This window comes from Chrysochloris asiatica, unplaced genomic scaffold, assembly GCF_000296735.1.
Source record: "Chrysochloris asiatica unplaced genomic scaffold, ChrAsi1.0 scaffold00124, whole genome shotgun sequence".
Taxonomy (NCBI): domain Eukaryota; kingdom Metazoa; phylum Chordata; class Mammalia; order Afrosoricida; family Chrysochloridae; genus Chrysochloris; species Chrysochloris asiatica.
The window spans coordinates 257,161-273,759 of NW_006408642.1; the positions used below are offsets into that span (position 1 = coordinate 257,161).

Below are 16,599 nucleotides of genomic sequence, written 5' to 3' on the forward strand. Positions count from 1 at the left end.
TATAGCTGTAACAATTATTTTAATGTCTTTCTCTACCGATCCTAACATTCTTTTTAGTTCTGGGTACATTTTGATTATTTCCCTCATGATAGGTGATGTTTTCTTTCTTTCTTTTTCTTTCTTTTTTGAACATTTTATTGTGTTTTAGGTGAAAGTTTACATAGCAAGTTGGTTTTCCATCCATTCAGCAATTCATACACAAATTGTTCATGATGTTGGTAGCCATCTTCTTAATATGTCAGCACTCTTTCCATTTCTACTGTCTTCTCCCTTTCCATTCGTCCAGTTTCCCTGCCCCTCTGCCTTCTCATCTTTGCTTTGGGACGAATGTTGACATTTGGTCTCATATGGTTTTCTAAGGAGCACATTCCTCATGAGTATTACTGTTTATTTTATCAGCCAATCTGTTATTTGGCATCATTTCCAGATTGAAAGGGTTTCTTAGGGAATAGTCTTGGGGGGTCCCTCCAGTCTCTATCAGTCCAGTCAATTTGGTTTTAAATTATTATTTTAAAATGGACTTGAATTTTGTTATACATGCTTCTCCCATTGTAATCATGTCCTCCTATTGTGTCCTTGGTCAGAGTGGTTGATAGTGATAACTGGACACCATTGAGTTCTTCTGATCATACACTTAGAAGAGGTTGTAGTTCGTATGGGTCATTAGACCTATGGACTAATTGTTTCTTTGATAGTCTTTGGTTTCCTTCATTCTCCATTGCTCCAGATAAGAGGAGAGCAATAGTTGTAACAATTGGTCTTGCCTCTCTAAATGTTTTGTAACCTTTGATTAGATGACAGGTAGAATTTTTTCCTTATTGGATATTTCTTGTTGTTGTTGTTAGGTGCCATTGAGTTGGTACTAACTCATAATGACCCTATGCACAATACAATGAAGCACTGCCCTGTCCTTGACCAACCTCACAGTTGCTGCTATGGGCTTGAGCCCATTGCTGCTCCCACTGTGCCAAGCCATCTTGTTGAGGGTCTTCCTCTTTACTTCCAACCCTCCACTTTACCAAGAATGATGTTCTTCTCCAGGGACTGGTCCCTCCTGATAATATACCTGAAGTATGAGAGACAAAGTCTGGCCATCCTGACTTGCAAGGAGCATTTTGGCTGTACTTTCCAACATAGGTTTGATTGTTCTTTTGGCATTCCATGATACTTTCAGTATTCTCCAACACCATAACTCAAATACATCAATTCTTCTATAGTCTTCCTTATTCATAGTCCAACTTTCACATACATATGAGGCTATTGAAAATACTATGGCTGCGGTCAGGTGTACCTTAGTCCTCAAAATGACGTCTGTGCTCTTGAACACTTTGAAGAGGTCTTGTGCAGCAGATTTGTGTAATGTAATACATTGTTTGATTTCTTAACTGCTACTTTTCTGAGTGCAGTTCTGGTGTGGTGCTGTGGGTTAATGCACCAGACTGCAAAGCCATTTGAACTGCAAGTTCAAGCTCACCAGCTGCTCCTTGTAAACCCTATACAGGGTTGCTATGGGTCGGAACCAACTCGATAGTACGTAACAACAACAACATCTTTTCTGAGTGTTGACGGTGGATGCTAGCAACATGAAGTCTTGGTGCCTTCAATCTTTTCTCCATTTATCTTGATATTATTTGGTGGTCAAGGTGCGAGGATTTTTGTTTTGTTTTCTTTCTGCAAGCCACATCTAAGGCTATGGGCTTTGATATTCATTGGCAAATGTTTTAAGTCCTCTTAACTTTCAGCAAACAAGGTTACTTGATATTTTTATATCTTCTTGAGTGTTTCTGGAATGTAATTCAGTTCCTTGGAAACTATTTGTCCTTTCTGGTCTTGATATTCTGAGTTGCTAGTAAGGTCTAGAGCAGTGTTTCTCTAGAAGCACTGATTCTCCACCACTGAGGCAAGGTTTTCCTGAGTACTCTATCCAGTGCCCCATCAACTGAGTTTTTCCAGTCTTGCTCATGGGAACAGGCACAATTTCTAGTCCCCTGTGAATCTTGTTCCCCTCAGTCCTTTCAAATGGTTCTTTTTCTGGTCTTGGGTGGTTTCTTTACACCCACGTGTTGATTAGCACTGGTAACCCTCTGCAGATCAGGATTTTATTTTGGTGGCACTCTCCTCACTGGTATTGTGTCCAGTAAATGCTAACTGTCTTGGTCTCCACAGGGGACTCTGCCTGCCTCTAATTCAGTTATCCTCCAACATCTCAGCCTGGAAACTCAATGTAATAAGCTTGGGAAATTGTAGGATTCACTGCTGTGTTTCCTATCTCTCAGGGATCATTGTCCTTTGTTGTCTGATGTCCAGTATCATGTAATTTGTCTGTTTTTTTTTTTTTTTTTGCACTTCATTTGTGGGGTAAATCTAATCCCTGTGACGCCTATCTTGACAAGTAAAATAAGTTTTCCCACAGTATTTTGAAAAACATTCTTCTATTTTTGCTGTCAGTCTGACCTCTGCCCTCATACAGGGCTTGAAAGGAACCTGTTATTTTTTTAGGAGCCTGTGACCTTTGAGGATATAGCATTGTACTTCACCCAGAGTCAGTGGGCCATCCTGAACCTTGCACAAAAGGCTCTCTACAGGGAGGAGATACAGAAGCATTATGCAAATGTAGCTTCCCTGCATAAGACTTCCCTTCTTCCCGCTATTACCTGCCCTTCAGCATCCTGGCTCCTTTCTTCCTGGCATTTGTGAGATCACTAGTAACCTCCCATGTAGTTGTTCTGAAGGCTGAGCTTCACCGCAGTTAGTGAGTGGACTGAGCCCTGGTTTTGATGCAAGCTATCTCCCCACTCCTAGGAGGGGCTTTGCCTCCATCACAGAAGGAAAAGAGGAGCTGTTGGGGGTCTCAGCAGAGCTTTTTGTGTCTCTACCCTCTCAGTTTTCTGAAGAAGATTTGGACCCCCTCATGTGAATTTGGGATTATCCTGGGATTATGTTAATAGTGTACACTGTCTCTGCCCCCTTTATGGGAGGGACCTGTCCTCTAACGTGCCACAGGCTGTGAAATTTCTCCCTGACTTTACGTCATCTCACTTCCCTCTCTACCTGGCTCAGCAAAAAAGATAAAAGAGGTCTGAGAGGGGACAATGCTTCAAGATTCTCCTTTACCTTTCTGATCCTGAATCTTTGTCCCTTATCAGATTTTGGAGCAAGGGGAACTGCCTTGGGGCCTTGATCCCTGTGAACCCGTGGACAGGGGGACCCTCAGAGCTGTTTCTCCAAGTGAGCTTGAGAACCTACTAGCACATTTTTTGCTTGGCCTACTTGGTATGGCATTGTAGGTTAATGCGCCAGACTGCAAAGCCGTTTGAATGACTAGGTCGGCAGTTCAAACTCATCAGCTGCTCCTCAGAAACCCTATTCAGGGTCACTATGGGTCGGAATCAACTCGATGACACTTAACAACAACAACAACTTTTAGTTTGGCCAGTTCAATGTGAGTGAAGCATTCCTTCTCTGGTATGATTATTTTCTTTCTTAAGGAATTATCAAGGATGATTTTCTGAGTTCAAAATGGTGGCCTGCTGTAGGTGAGGAAGGACCAGTCTCTTCTAGAAAAGACATGGCTGCAGATTTCTGCACATGTCTACCTCTGCCTCTTGCCCTCAACACCAATAAAGAAAATGACTGAGCAGATCTTAAACTTAGATCTTTTCTTTTCTGTCATGTGGAAATATTTTATTTTTCTACCAGTTTGTTTTTTTCAGAGATGAAGTTGTTAGCTGCCTTATGAGGACAGTAGACATCTGGGACCTGTCTGGTCACACACAGTGCATTGTTTCTATGGAAACTGAATTCTGAGTTCTCAAACACTGACTTAACAAGACAACTTTCATTTTCATAATAGAGATTTTCAAACATAAGAAGAGGCCAGCACAATACCCCATGTATCCCTCACCCAGCCTCTGCAGTTCTCAATATCCACTCTTTTTGGTTCATCTTTTCCCCCACACACTTGGCACACATATTTTGAACCAAAGAACCTTTGAAGGTAAACTTGTTTGTTAATTAAATTAGAGGTGAATGGCTTCCTCATTCTGAAAGATATTCATATGAAAATAAGAAAAAATAATGTAGTGAAATTTCTTGTCTTTATTATTATGCTTCCCTTCTTCCCTGTTTAAATTTCCTTAGGTCTTCAGATTCTACCAAGAATGCTTATTTTTGGTGCACCTCTCATCTTGGTGTTAAAGTTGTTTCTTTCTGGATATGACCCCAGGACCTCAAGCTGTATGGGGAAATATTTATTAAACATTTCGCTTGTAAACACATGAAGTTCCTGCTTCCCCAATGCAGAAAATTCTGTAAACCTGTCAACGGCCTTGATAGTGGAGGGAAATACCAGTTGGTTTCCTTTTTAATAATGTTAGTTGAGGATTCACATTCTATTATTAATCAGTACACATGTGTTGTAAAGACTTTTAGGAATGAAGGGTAAAAATGGTTACTTGATCCTTTCAAGGACTGCTGCCCACTTTTGGAAGGATTCTTACCATTTCCTCAACCCGTTGTTTTGAGAGGCAAGCCTCTAAGCTTTCACCAGTCCCTCAGGATCCTGTGATGTTTGCCACCCATACATTCTCCCCTTACTACAGCATAGTGGCCTGCTGCTTTCCAAACCAGCCCTTAGTAGTGTCAACTTTGATGGGTATCAGTTCTCTTCAAAGAGTATGACATAATGTTTTCCAGTAATCAGTGGTTTAACAACTTAGTGATTAAATCTTGAGATTCATCATTTCCAGGCTATTTTCTGGTCTGTGAGCTCCTTTGTAGTACGTAAACTGCTTGACCTGCTCCTTGTCTAACCTCAGTGGACTTCCTGTCACCTCTAAGTCTATCTTCACTTCTCTGTGCCTGCCTTTTACCCACTGCACTCACCTTTCTCTTGCTCTTTCTCCCTTGACTGTCAGTTTCTGCTGGATTCCAGTGTTCAAGCTCTTTATGGGATGGCCTCCTGGCCTTACTTTCATCTCTTTCTCAAGAGTCTTCATTTCACTTGTGGGTCTCTGATGTGTGGTAACCGTGTACTGATTAATAATAGAATGTGAATCCTCAACTAACATTATTAAAAAGGAAACCAACATTTTTGAGTTTACTGGAAAATATTCACATTGTTGTTGTTTTTAGGTACCATCGAGTTGGTACCTACTCATAGTGCCCTTATGCACAGCAGGATGAAACACTGCCTAGTCCTGGGCCAACCTCACTACTGTTGCCATGCTTGAGTCCATTGATGCTGCCACTTTGCTAATCCATGTCGCTGGGGGTCTTTCTCTTGTGCTCTGACCCTCCACCTTATCAAACATGATATTCTTCTCCAGTGACTGGTACCTCCTGACAATATGTGTAAAGTATTAAAGATGATGTTTGGCCATCCTGTCCTCCAAGGAGCACTCTGGCTACACTTATTCCAACACAGATCTGTTAGTTCTTTTGGCAGTCCATGGCACTTTCAATATTCTCCTCCAACACCATAATTCAAAAGCATCAATTCTTCTGTGGTCTTCCTTATTCACTGTCCAGTTTGTTTCTAGGAATTTTGTGAATTCATGTTTAATTTCTTCTGGTACCCAGTCGCTTTTCAGCAGGGTGTTATTCAGTTTCCATGTATTCGACTTTATTTCCTTTGTCTTCTAATTGTTGATTTCTAGTTTTATAGCATTGTGGTCTGAAAAGATGCTTTGTAACATTTTGATGTTTGTAAATTTATGGAGGCTTGCTTTGTGACCTAACATATGGTCAATTCTAGAGAATGTTCCATGTGCACTAAAGAAGAATGTATATTGTGCTGTTGTTGGGTTGAATGTTCTGTACACATCTATGAGGTCAAGTTCGTTGATTGTGTTGTTTAGTTTCTCTGTAACTTTTTTGAGTTTCTTTCTGGTTGTTCTGTCCCTTTTGAAAGTGGTGTATTAAAATCTCCCACTATAATTGTAGATTTATCTATTTCTTTCTTCAATTCTAGTAATGTTTGCTTCATATATCTTGGTGCTTTTTTATTGGGAGTGTAGATATTATGGTTATGTCATCTTGCTCAATTGACCCTTTGATCATGAAATAGTGTCCTTCTTTATCTTTTATGCTCGTTGTTGTATTAAAGTTTATTTTATCAGAGATTAGTATTGCCACTCCTGCTTGTTTATTGGTGCAGTTAGCTTGGTATATATTTTTTTCATCATTTAACTTTTAGTTTGTTTTTGACTGTGTGTAAGGTGTGTCTCTTACAGGCAGCATATTGAAGAGTCTTTTTTTCTTATCTGTTCTGCCACTCTCTGTTTCTTCACTGACATTCAATGTATTGACATTCAATCCATTGACATTCAATGTAATTATCGATAGGTATGAATTAATTGCTGCCATTATGTTAATTTTTTGGTAGTACTATTCATTCCTTTGTTCTGCGTGCCTTCTTGTGCTGAGTTTGTGGTTTTTTGTGCTATTTCTTGTCAGTTCCTAATTAGTTTTCATGTTCTGCTTGGAAGTTCATTTTCATGGTAAGTTGTGAATTAGTAACTTTCTTTGGAGTTACCATATAGTCTATTAACTTTTCCCCTCATTTAAGACAATCTATTGTATCCTGTAATCTACCTGACCTCCTCACCACCTGGATCTCTGTTCCTACACTTTTCCCTTCTTTGACATTGTTATTATTTTGTTCTTTGGTTGACCTCCCAGCACCTTTTAATTCATTGTAATTTTGTTCTGTTCTGGATTCTGCTGTCCATCGTCTGAGTTTCAGGTGGTGTTGCCATGCCTGTCAATCTATGGTTCTTGTCTGTTCTTGGTTTTCAGTCCAAAGAATTCCCTTTAGGATGTTTTGAAGTGCTGGACTGGCTTTGACAAAACCTCTTGGCTTCTGTTTATCCTGGAATGTTTTGATTGCACCATTGTATTTGATTGACAGTTTTGCTGGATGGATGATTCTTGGTTGGCAGTTTTTTTCTTTTGGGATTTTGTATATGTCTCCCCATTGCCTTCTTGCCTTCATGGTTTCTGCTGAACAGTCAGAGCTTGATCTGATTTGCTTGCCTTTGTAAGTAAAACTTCTCTTTTCCTTGGCCACTTTTAGGATTCTCTCCTTGTCTTTGATTTTTAGAGAGCTTGATTATTATATGTCTTGGTGATTTTCTTTTGTGGTCTATCCTTCCAGGGAAATTTTCTTCCAGAAGTTCTTCCACTATCTCCTCTGTGGACTTCTCTGATTCTTCCTCTTCCAGAATACCAATAATTCTTAAGTTGGTCCTCTTCATGTTACCCAGCATGAATCTTAGACTCTCTAAAGATTTTTTTATCCTTTTTTCTGCTTGCTCTTCTATCTTAGCAGTAATGATCAATACATCTTTATTACATGTTTCATTAATTTCAGATTGAAAAAGTTGGTAGAATTCTTCTATTTACTCAGGAAAAGTGATCACCACTTGGACTTACTTGCCCCCGAGCATAGATTTGTTGTTTGCTTTTGTATTTTCTTTTTGTGATATCAGGTGGTGACACTTTTATTTTTATTTTATGATATCAGGGGGTGAGACCAGAACTGAGAAGGGAGACTCATCTCCAAAGCCACACATTTCCAAAGAAGCAGAGTCCCAAAGAGTAGCATCAGGAGAACTGCCAGGTTACCCAACCTCCAGATGTTGAGAGCAGCCTCGAGTTGCTGCATGGCCACTTGATAGTTAAAAAGACAAAGAGGAGAGAGTTCACAGGTAGGTCAAATGAGCATCATGGGATCGGTACTATGAAGAGCAAGGAGAAGAGTGAGAAACTGAAAACAAAGGTAGTGTTGGCACATAACTCATTATGAATAAAATGGTCATAGTGGTCAGATATCTCTTGATATCAGATATCTCTTGAATATGGAAAATGTGGCAGGTATTTCAATCGCATGTCAGACTTCCCTCAACACCAGAGAAGTCCTATGAGTGCCAAGAATGTGGAAAAGACTTTCGGTAGAACTCAATACTTCTTCAACATCAGGTAATTCACACTGGAAAGAAACCACTTAAGTATAAAGGATGTGGGAAAGGTTTAAGTTCAGATACAGCTTTAATCCAGCATCAGAGAATCCACACTGGAGAAAAACCCTATGAAGGTAAAAATTGTGGCAAGGCCTTCAGTAGCAGCTCCATGTTCCTTTCGTACCAGAGTTTCCAAACTGGGGAGAAACTGTCTAAATGTGATGAATGTTGGAAGACATTCAGTTGCATTTCAAGCTTTATTGTTCATCAGTGAATGCACACTGGGGAGAAGCCCTATGAATGCAAGGAATGTGGGAAACACTTAAGTTCTAACACAGCCTTGACTCAACATCAAAGAATTCACACCGGGGAGAAGCCCTTTAAATGTAAGGAGTGTGGGAAAAGTGTTCAATCAGAAAATCACCCTTGTTCAGCACGACCGAGTTCACACTGGCAAGAAACCTTGTGAGTGTAAGGTGGGTGGGAAACTCTTCAGCTAGTGTAGAAGATTCATTTTGCACCAGAAACTATATACTCAGAAGATTCGTGTCCAATAGTAGGGCTATCCATAGTCAGGTTCTTTGTGCCTCTTCTTGTTTCTTCCCATTTTATGTTGTTCTTTCAGAGTCAGCACTGTGCCCCTGGCCTGTGCTCATTCTCACCCCACAGCTCTGCATATCCAGAACATCTGCTCTTTCTGTCCCATAAATATGTTTATTTTGTTCAGACTCTCAGCATCCATCGTGAAACTTTCCTGAGATTCTCTGTCTCCTCCATCAAATTCTTTTTATGGGTTACAAAAGACAGAAAACTAGAACACAATCCCTTCACCCAATTCACAAAATAAAAAAACATTATAAAACAAAACAACACACACAAAAAAAACAAAATCCCCAATACTTACAAACATGAAAGGAAATGAAAATTTCCAGATTGAAGGGATCAGTGGACTGCCCACTGAGATGGATATGGTGGGGGGGGGGTTGTTGTTGTTGTTAAGTACTGTCAAGTTGAGTAGATTCTGACCCATAGCGACCCTGTATAGGGTTTCCAAGGAGCAACTGGTGAGCTTGAACCTCTGACCTTGCAGTTCAAATGGCTTTACAGTCTGGCGCATTAACTCACAGTGCCACACCAGGTAGGGGAAGAACATCACTCAATTACCAAACTACTAGATGTTTACCTGTGCTTTATTGACTATGCAAAGGCCTTCGATTGTGTGGATCAGGACAAGCTATGAACAACACTGTGAAGAATCAGTATTCCAGAACACTTAATTGTGCTCATGAGGAATCTGTATATGGATCAAGAGGCAGTTGTTAGAACAGAACATGGGAACATTGAATGTTTAAAATTAAGAAAAGTGTGCAACAGGGATGTATTCTTTCACCATACTATTCAACCTGTATGCTGAGCAAATAATCCAAGAAGCTGGGTTATATGAAGAAAAATGTAGCAACAGGATTGGAGGAAGACGCATTAACAACCTGCAATATGCAGATGATACAATCTTGCTTGCTGAAAGTAAAGAGGACTTAAAATTCTTACTGATGAAGAAGAAAGACCACAGCCTTCGATATGGATTGCATTTCAATGTAAAGAAAATGAAAATCCTCACCACTGGACCAATAAACTATATTCTTATCAACAGAGAAAAGATTGAAGTTGTCAAGGACTTCATTCTTCTTGGATCAACCACCAACACTCATGGAAGCAGCAGTCAAGAAATCAAATGACGTATTGCATTAGGCAAATCGGCTGCACAAGACCTTTTTAAAGTGTTGAAGAGCAAAGATGTCAGCTTGAAGACTAAGGTGCGCCTGACCCAAGCCATGGTATTTTCAATAACCTCATATGCATGCGAAAGCTGGACAGTGAATAAGGAAGACCATAGAAGAATTGATGCTTTTGAGTTATGGTGTTGGAGGAGAATATTGAAAGTGCCATGAGCTGCCAAAAGAAACCGATCTGTGTTGGAAGAAGTGCAGCCTGAATGCTCCTTGGAGGCCAGGATGGCCAAATTTTGTCTCTCATACTTTAGACACACTGTCAGGAGAACCAATCACTGGAGAAAGATATCATGTTTGGTAAGGTGGAGGGTCAGAGAAAAAGAGGACGACCCCTAGTGAGATGGATTGGCAAAGTGGCAGCATCAATGGGCTCAAGTATGGCAACAATAGTGAGGTTGACCCAAGATCAGGCAGTAATTCATTCTGCTGTGCATAACATTGCTATGAGTCCGTACTGACTTGATGGCACCTAACCACAACAACTGGGTTTAAAGAGAAGAACCTAAATAATATTCTACAGAGAAATGATCAGGAATGAGAGGTTTCTCAACTGTAACCTGATATTTAGATGACAACAGTATGGGGTGTCAAAATTCTGAGGGAAAATTACTTTCTACCCAGAACTCTCTGTCCTGAACTATGAGAGTAGAATAAAGGCATTTCCAAACTGTTTAGGTCTTATTTTTTTTATTTCTCATATATCCTTTCTGAGATGTGCACCAAAGAAAGATAAAGGGAAGCAATAGCTTTCTGGCCATCCTGTTACAACCTGTATGTCAGAAGTTTCCTAAACTAGAAAAAAAAGCGACCACACTCTTATAGAACAATCTGCATCTTGGAGGACATTCCCAATAGGGTGCAAGCTTTTGGTGACCTACCTCAGATGCAATGCCCCCTCTCTTTGCTGCTTTCTGTGGAGTTTGTATTTGCTGCTCGTTTGCAGTCTGTATCTTTCCAGAAGTCAGGGTGTATATGTATCTCTGAGGGAGCCTTGGTGGTGTAATTGTTAAAGTGCTAGATTGCTAACCCAAAGACCATTGGTTTGAAGCCATCACCTGCTCTTCTGGTGAAAGACGTGGCAGTCTGCTTCTGTAAAGAAAACCTATGGTGCAGTTCTACTCTATCCTATCCGGGTGGTATGAGTTGGAAACCTGATAACAGTGGGTACGTGGTTGAGGCAAATGTGAGGCACTATTTGTCTTAAATGTATTAACCTCCTTGCTGTTCCAGGTGGAATATTTCCAAGCAGAAAATATTTCTTTGCAACTTTATTTACTTTTTATGGTCATGGGAAACCCTACCAATGTTTTCTGTTACCTGTGGCAAAGAGGAAAGATGTAAACATGTTTTAGTTTAGCATCCATTTTTGCTGACAGCTTGACTTTGCCTATAGCAGGAAGCAGAGGATAATGGTTAATAATAGTGGATTCTGAAAGACTGGTTTAAATCCAGAGGTGGGATCTTGGTCACGTTACAAAAACTCTGCGTTTATTTCCTTGGTTATAAAATGGGCATAATTTTCCTACCTCACTGGTTATATTGAGAGTTAAATAGATTCATGCATGCATAAGTACTTAGAAGTCAACTGGTTACAAAACTTAAAAAAAGTTAGCTATTATCCTATGTAATTGATAGGTTTTGACCGAGGTTATACACTAATGAAGCAGTCATGACAATGAAGACAGTAAACATAACCATCACCCACCAAGGTTTGCTCCTGCCTCTTTGTAGTCCCTGCCTTGCTCTCCCCAGGTGACCACTGAGCTGCAGATTAGCTTTGTGACTCCAGATTAGCTTTTCTCGGTTTTAATATAAATGTTACCCCACTGTCTGTACTCTTTTGTCTGGATACTTTATGCATAACTATATTATCCATGTTACATATACATGAGTTATTATTTGTTATTGCTAGAGAGTATTCCACAATGTGTTTATTCACCTGTTGACAGCCATTTGGGATGTTTCCTGTTTGGGTTATTAAATAAAGCTGCTATGAACATTTGTATGTAATTCTTTGTAAGGATGCATGCTTTCATTGTTGTTGTTAAGTGACGTCAAGTCGATTCCGACCCATAGCGACCCTGTATAGGGTTTCCAAGGAGCAGCTGGTGAGCTTGAACCACCGACCTTACAGTTCAAAGGCTTTGCAGTCTGACACATTAGCCCATAGCGCCATGCCAGGACTCTTGAGTTTATACCTAGGAGTGGAATGGCAGGGTTGTATAAGTACATATTTAACTTTTAAGGAAACTTCAAAACTTTCACAAAGAGTTTGTGCCATTCTACATTCTCACCAATGGATGAGAGTTTTCATCTTTACACTTGATATTGTCAGTTTTTAAAATGTTAGCGATTCTAATAAGCATGTACTGATATCCATTGCAGTTTTAATTTGCATAAATGAATAACTGGGAGCACGATGGCTCTATTGATAAGCACTGGATTGTGATAACCACAAGGTCTGCGGTTGGAGCTCACCAGGTGCTCCATGAGAGAAAGATGAAGCTTTCTGCTCCTGTGAAGATTTAAAGCTTTGGAAACCCTATTCAGAGTCATTATGAATTGGAACCAACTCCATAGCATTCAGCAACAGCAACTGAATTTTTTTTTCATGTGTTTATTTCATGTGTTTATTTGCTTTCCAAGTATCTCTAGTGAAATATCTATTGATATCTCTTGCAACATTTTTATTGAACCTTTCTGTTCCCGCAAAGATTTACAGTCTCAGAACCCTATACAGGCTTGCTATGAGTCAGAACTCACTCAGCGGCACTTGACTACAAGAGTTCTTTATATATCATGGATGCAAGATCTTTTGAGGTATCCGATTTCCAAAAGTATTCTCCCAGGATGTGTGTGCTTTACCAGTGCGCTTCTGCGGAGGAAGCACCCGCAGAGGGCGCTGTGGCACCGCACCCACCCCGAGCCTCACAAACCGGAGCCGGTCTGCAATCCCGCCTCTTCCGTAGGGCGGGATGAGCAGCTTGGGTACCCGCAGCGGAGGTGACCGAGACGGGCGGCCTCCGTGCGGCCTAGAGTGGCATTGGAAGTACTCTTTCTTCCGGATCGGGCTTTAGTTACCAGCTTCTGTGGGTTCCAGGTCGAAGAGCGTGGGTTCCAGCGAGTTCTCCATGCCAGGTCCGCCCAATGCCGGTTTCCTCGTTGCCTCTGGTGCTCGTTAGTATCTCTTCCCCTGAACTCGGTCCCAGTGGCGGCCCACCGCTCCCTGACCCGGAGCCCAGGCGTCTGGGCCCTCGCACAAGCCACCCGAGGTGGTCGCGCGCCTTTCCCGGGGCCAGAGACTGGCCTGGCTGCCCCGCGTGCCCGGGACCGACGTTTCTGATGTTCCGGGTCGCCTGCTTTCTGGGATACAATGTGCAGGTTCCAGTTGGGTCTCTGGTTAGCATCACCTACCTCTGCTCCTCTTTCTCTCCTGAGGCACTTTTTTGAGGGTGATTGCCATGACCGTTGTAAGCATTGTATGAAACTTTCCATTTGACAGAACCAACACTGTAGAGACAGGGTTCTTGGATCCTTCAATGCGCCGTGTCTGAATGGCATTCACCAGGGTAATGGAGGGACCAGGTAGAGCAATTAATGATGAGATTGGGGGTGCTCCACAAGAGGGGGGCTGACAGCCTCCCAGTGCTGGAAATGAAGACCCTGGGAGGGCAGATGTGGCTGTGGGTGATGCTGGACAGTGTCCATCGCACTCATGACTCTTATTCTCTTAGCTTCTAAGGTTCTTGAGTTTTCAATCCCAGAAGACACTGCATGAAGCCAGGTGACCTCAGCCATGCTCCAAACAACTTGGCCTCAGGTGAGCTGAGTTTCTTTCAGCCCCACTCCCCCTAACCTTTCACTTTTTTTTTTTTACGACTATTAGTTATCAGATGAAAACCAAACTCTATGGAACAGACTAGAACTTCCCTGTAAGCTTTCCAGGGTTCAAAATCTTGACGGAAGCCGACTACCTCGTCTTTCTCCCGGGAGCAACTAGTTTCAACTGCTAACCTTTTGGTTGGCAGCTGAGCACTTAACTTCTGCACCACCAGGACCCCTTCGTTATCTGTGTTGTTGGTAAGTGCCGTTGCGTTGGTTCCGACTCAGTGACCCTGTAAACGGTTTCCAAGGAGCTGCTGGTGAGTTTGACCTGCCGACCTTGTGGTTCAAACTGACCTTTGGGTCCAGTGCTTTATCCCACAGCACCACACCAGAGCAACTAAATTAGCCAGGTGATGGTTCCCCTTTGGGGTCACTACTGGGTCATATGGCAGATGTAAATATGTAATGGAGGAAAATAAGAGTTGTGTGTGTTGCGAGCCCTTGGAAGTATACGTTTACGTGCAAAGAGGCAGGGCCTAAGCTAAGAAATTCTCCTGGAATGTGAAAATTTAGCTGGTCTTCTACGATACAAGTCATCTGCAAAGACCAGAGAGATTTTTTTACCGAAGACATAGTGCTGCAAATTGTAAATGTTTCCTGGAGAGACCAACATTATTCTCCTAGTATGCAACAAAATAATCTGAGCACTATCTAAATGTTCAGTGCATATATTTGAATAATACATACTAGTTCTTTTTCCTCAAGGAGGATATTTTTAGTGGAATAATCACCAGTTACAGTTGAACCAATTCTGACTTATATGACTCCATGTGTGCCAGAGAAGAACTCTGGGTTTTCTATGGCAGTTTTTTTTTTTTTTTTTAAAGCTAATTGCCAGCTCTTTCTTCCAAGACACCTCTGGCTGGTCTTGAACCTCTTGCTTTTAGGTTAGTAGCCAAGTATGTTAACTGCACCACTCCTAAACAAGTAAGTTACCACCATAAAATTACATGTTGATATCTTGCTGTGGTACTGTAGGATCAGCACTGGACTGCTAACCACAAGGTTGGTGGTTCAAACCTACTAGCTGCTCCTTGGAAACCCTATACAGAGCCGCTATGAGTCAGAACTGACTCGGCAACACCTTACAACAACATAAGTACTAGAGTACTGTGCTTGTTAATGTGTGGTCTACAGATGAGTAACATCAGTCAGCGTCCTCTGGGAGTTAGTTTGAACTGCAAATTCTTGGACACCATCCCATCCCCAGTGGGGTCAGGAATATGTTGTAATATGCTATTCAGGTGATTCGTTGGTACCTTAAGCTTGAGAAGCCCTGAAGAGGTGACCTTCTAAAGGTGAGGTGTGGGAAAGCCCCTTATCAAGGTAGTAATGTATCGGGGTCTGAGACCCGCTCAGACCACTGCGTGGGTTGCTCAAAGGAGAGGCGAGGATTAATTAATCAGATAAGGATCAACAGGCTGATGGCCAGTGATATAGTTTATTGTAGCAACGTGGTTTATATAGGACTTTTAGCATTAGGTCATAGTTATTCTGCCTAGTTACAAGTTTTCCATAGTAACAAGGAATAAGGATACCAACCAGGATATGATTACATAAGTATAAGCATCGTTATAGCAACACAGAATCACACGGTTTTAGCTCAATTTAAGTTCCCTTTTCCCAGGATTGTCCTAGTTACAATTAACAATAAGTCTCGATCACTGACATCACCTTAGCCAGGTGAAACTTGTCTTCAGGCCAATCATAAGAGCATGATGGCCATCTAAACCTTCACCATTAGATGGCACCAGCGCTGGCTCCCAACAGTAATGTGTGAGTTGAGAGCTCAGAGTTCAAGGATGAGAGGAAATCACTTATGGGAATAATTTAAGAGAGCTGAAGAAGAGCTTTCTGGACAGCAAATGCAAAGGCCCTGAGTTAAGGGGAAAAGCTGGTGTACTCTAGAAAGAAGAAGAGTTCAGAGTGGCTCAAGGTGAGCTTGAGAAGCAGGCCAAGGATCTTGTAGGCCATGGTGAAGATTTTGGCTTTTAAATTCAGGGGGTGGCACTGAAGAGTATTAGGCAAGAGGAGGAGGCCTAGTTGGATTTATATAAAAAGGTTTCTCCAGCTACTTAGTGTAGTCATGGTATGGTGCTGTAGGATGAACACTGAACTGCTAACTGCAAGGTTGATGGTTGCTATGGTTGGAACCAACTTGATGACACTTAACGACAAAGCTCCTTAGTGGTAGTTGGTTGTGGAAGACTGAGTCAGGAAGTTCAGTGAGAGATTAAATATTGTCTCTTAAGATTGGGTTTAATTTTTCTTTCTTTAAATCATTATTTTAATTCCTAGCTAGTCTTTTCACACCTACTTTTTCAGATGACTTAAAATGATTCTCTGACTTCCCTGCAAATCTTACGGAATTATTTGGGGCAGGGGTGGATTTTGCTGAGTTCATAGGTAAATTTGGAGATAATTGTCTTGTTTTGAAACTTCGTTCTTCCTATTTAGGAACACTTTAGGTTCCAACTTAATTCAGTTCTTCTTTTATGTACTTTAATCAATATTTAGTTGTGGGTTTTTTTGTTTTTTTTTTTTTTAACCCCGTCTTGGTCTTTCACATTTCTTGTTAGGCCTATTCTTTATGTTGTTGTTACGTGCCATTGAGTCAGTTCTGACTCGTAGCAACCCTGTATAGGGTTTCTGAGGAGTGGTTGGTGAGCTTGAACTATTGCCCTTATGGTTCAAACCGAGTTTGCAGTCCAGAACATTAACCCACAGCACCACACTAGGACTCATTCTTAGTTATTTTTATATGAATGACATCTTTTCTCCTGTTGCATTTTCTAATAGTTCATTGTTAGTATTTACGAAAACTATTTTTTACTGTGATTTGAGTGAAGGTTTACAGACCGTCTTACCAGTTTTACATTCAACAAATCCTACACTTTGTTTCATCTCAATGATTGCAATCCCCTCCATGTAACAACAGTTGTCTCACTTCCTCCCTATGGTTA

The 16,599-nt window shown here is 41.2% G+C and overlaps 2 protein-coding genes across 2 annotated transcripts in view; both read left to right on the top strand.

Annotated features, from left to right (window-relative positions):
- The window catches only part of ZNF620 (zinc finger protein 620), a 12,808-nt gene extending 4,290 nt beyond the window's left edge, over nucleotides 1–8,518 (top strand). Inside the window, 6 exon segments of the mRNA XM_006878228.1 lie at nucleotides 2,500–2,664; nucleotides 3,147–3,228; nucleotides 7,526–7,622; nucleotides 7,624–7,907; nucleotides 7,910–8,367; nucleotides 8,369–8,518. Coding sequence (XP_006878290.1) covers nucleotides 2,500–2,664; nucleotides 3,147–3,228; nucleotides 7,526–7,622; nucleotides 7,624–7,907; nucleotides 7,910–8,367; nucleotides 8,369–8,518 — 1,236 coding nt within the window.
- A 4,338-nt stretch (nucleotides 8,519–12,856) lies between these two features.
- ZNF621 (zinc finger protein 621) overlaps nucleotides 12,857–16,599 on the top strand; it is a 36,172-nt gene continuing 32,429 nt past the window's right edge. Inside the window, exons 1-2 of the mRNA XM_006868753.1 lie at nucleotides 12,857–12,889; nucleotides 13,486–13,571. Of these exons, the coding sequence (XP_006868815.1) occupies nucleotides 13,548–13,571 (24 nt within the window). The 5' untranslated portion in view covers nucleotides 12,857–12,889; nucleotides 13,486–13,547. The remainder of the gene's footprint in view (nucleotides 12,890–13,485; nucleotides 13,572–16,599) is intronic.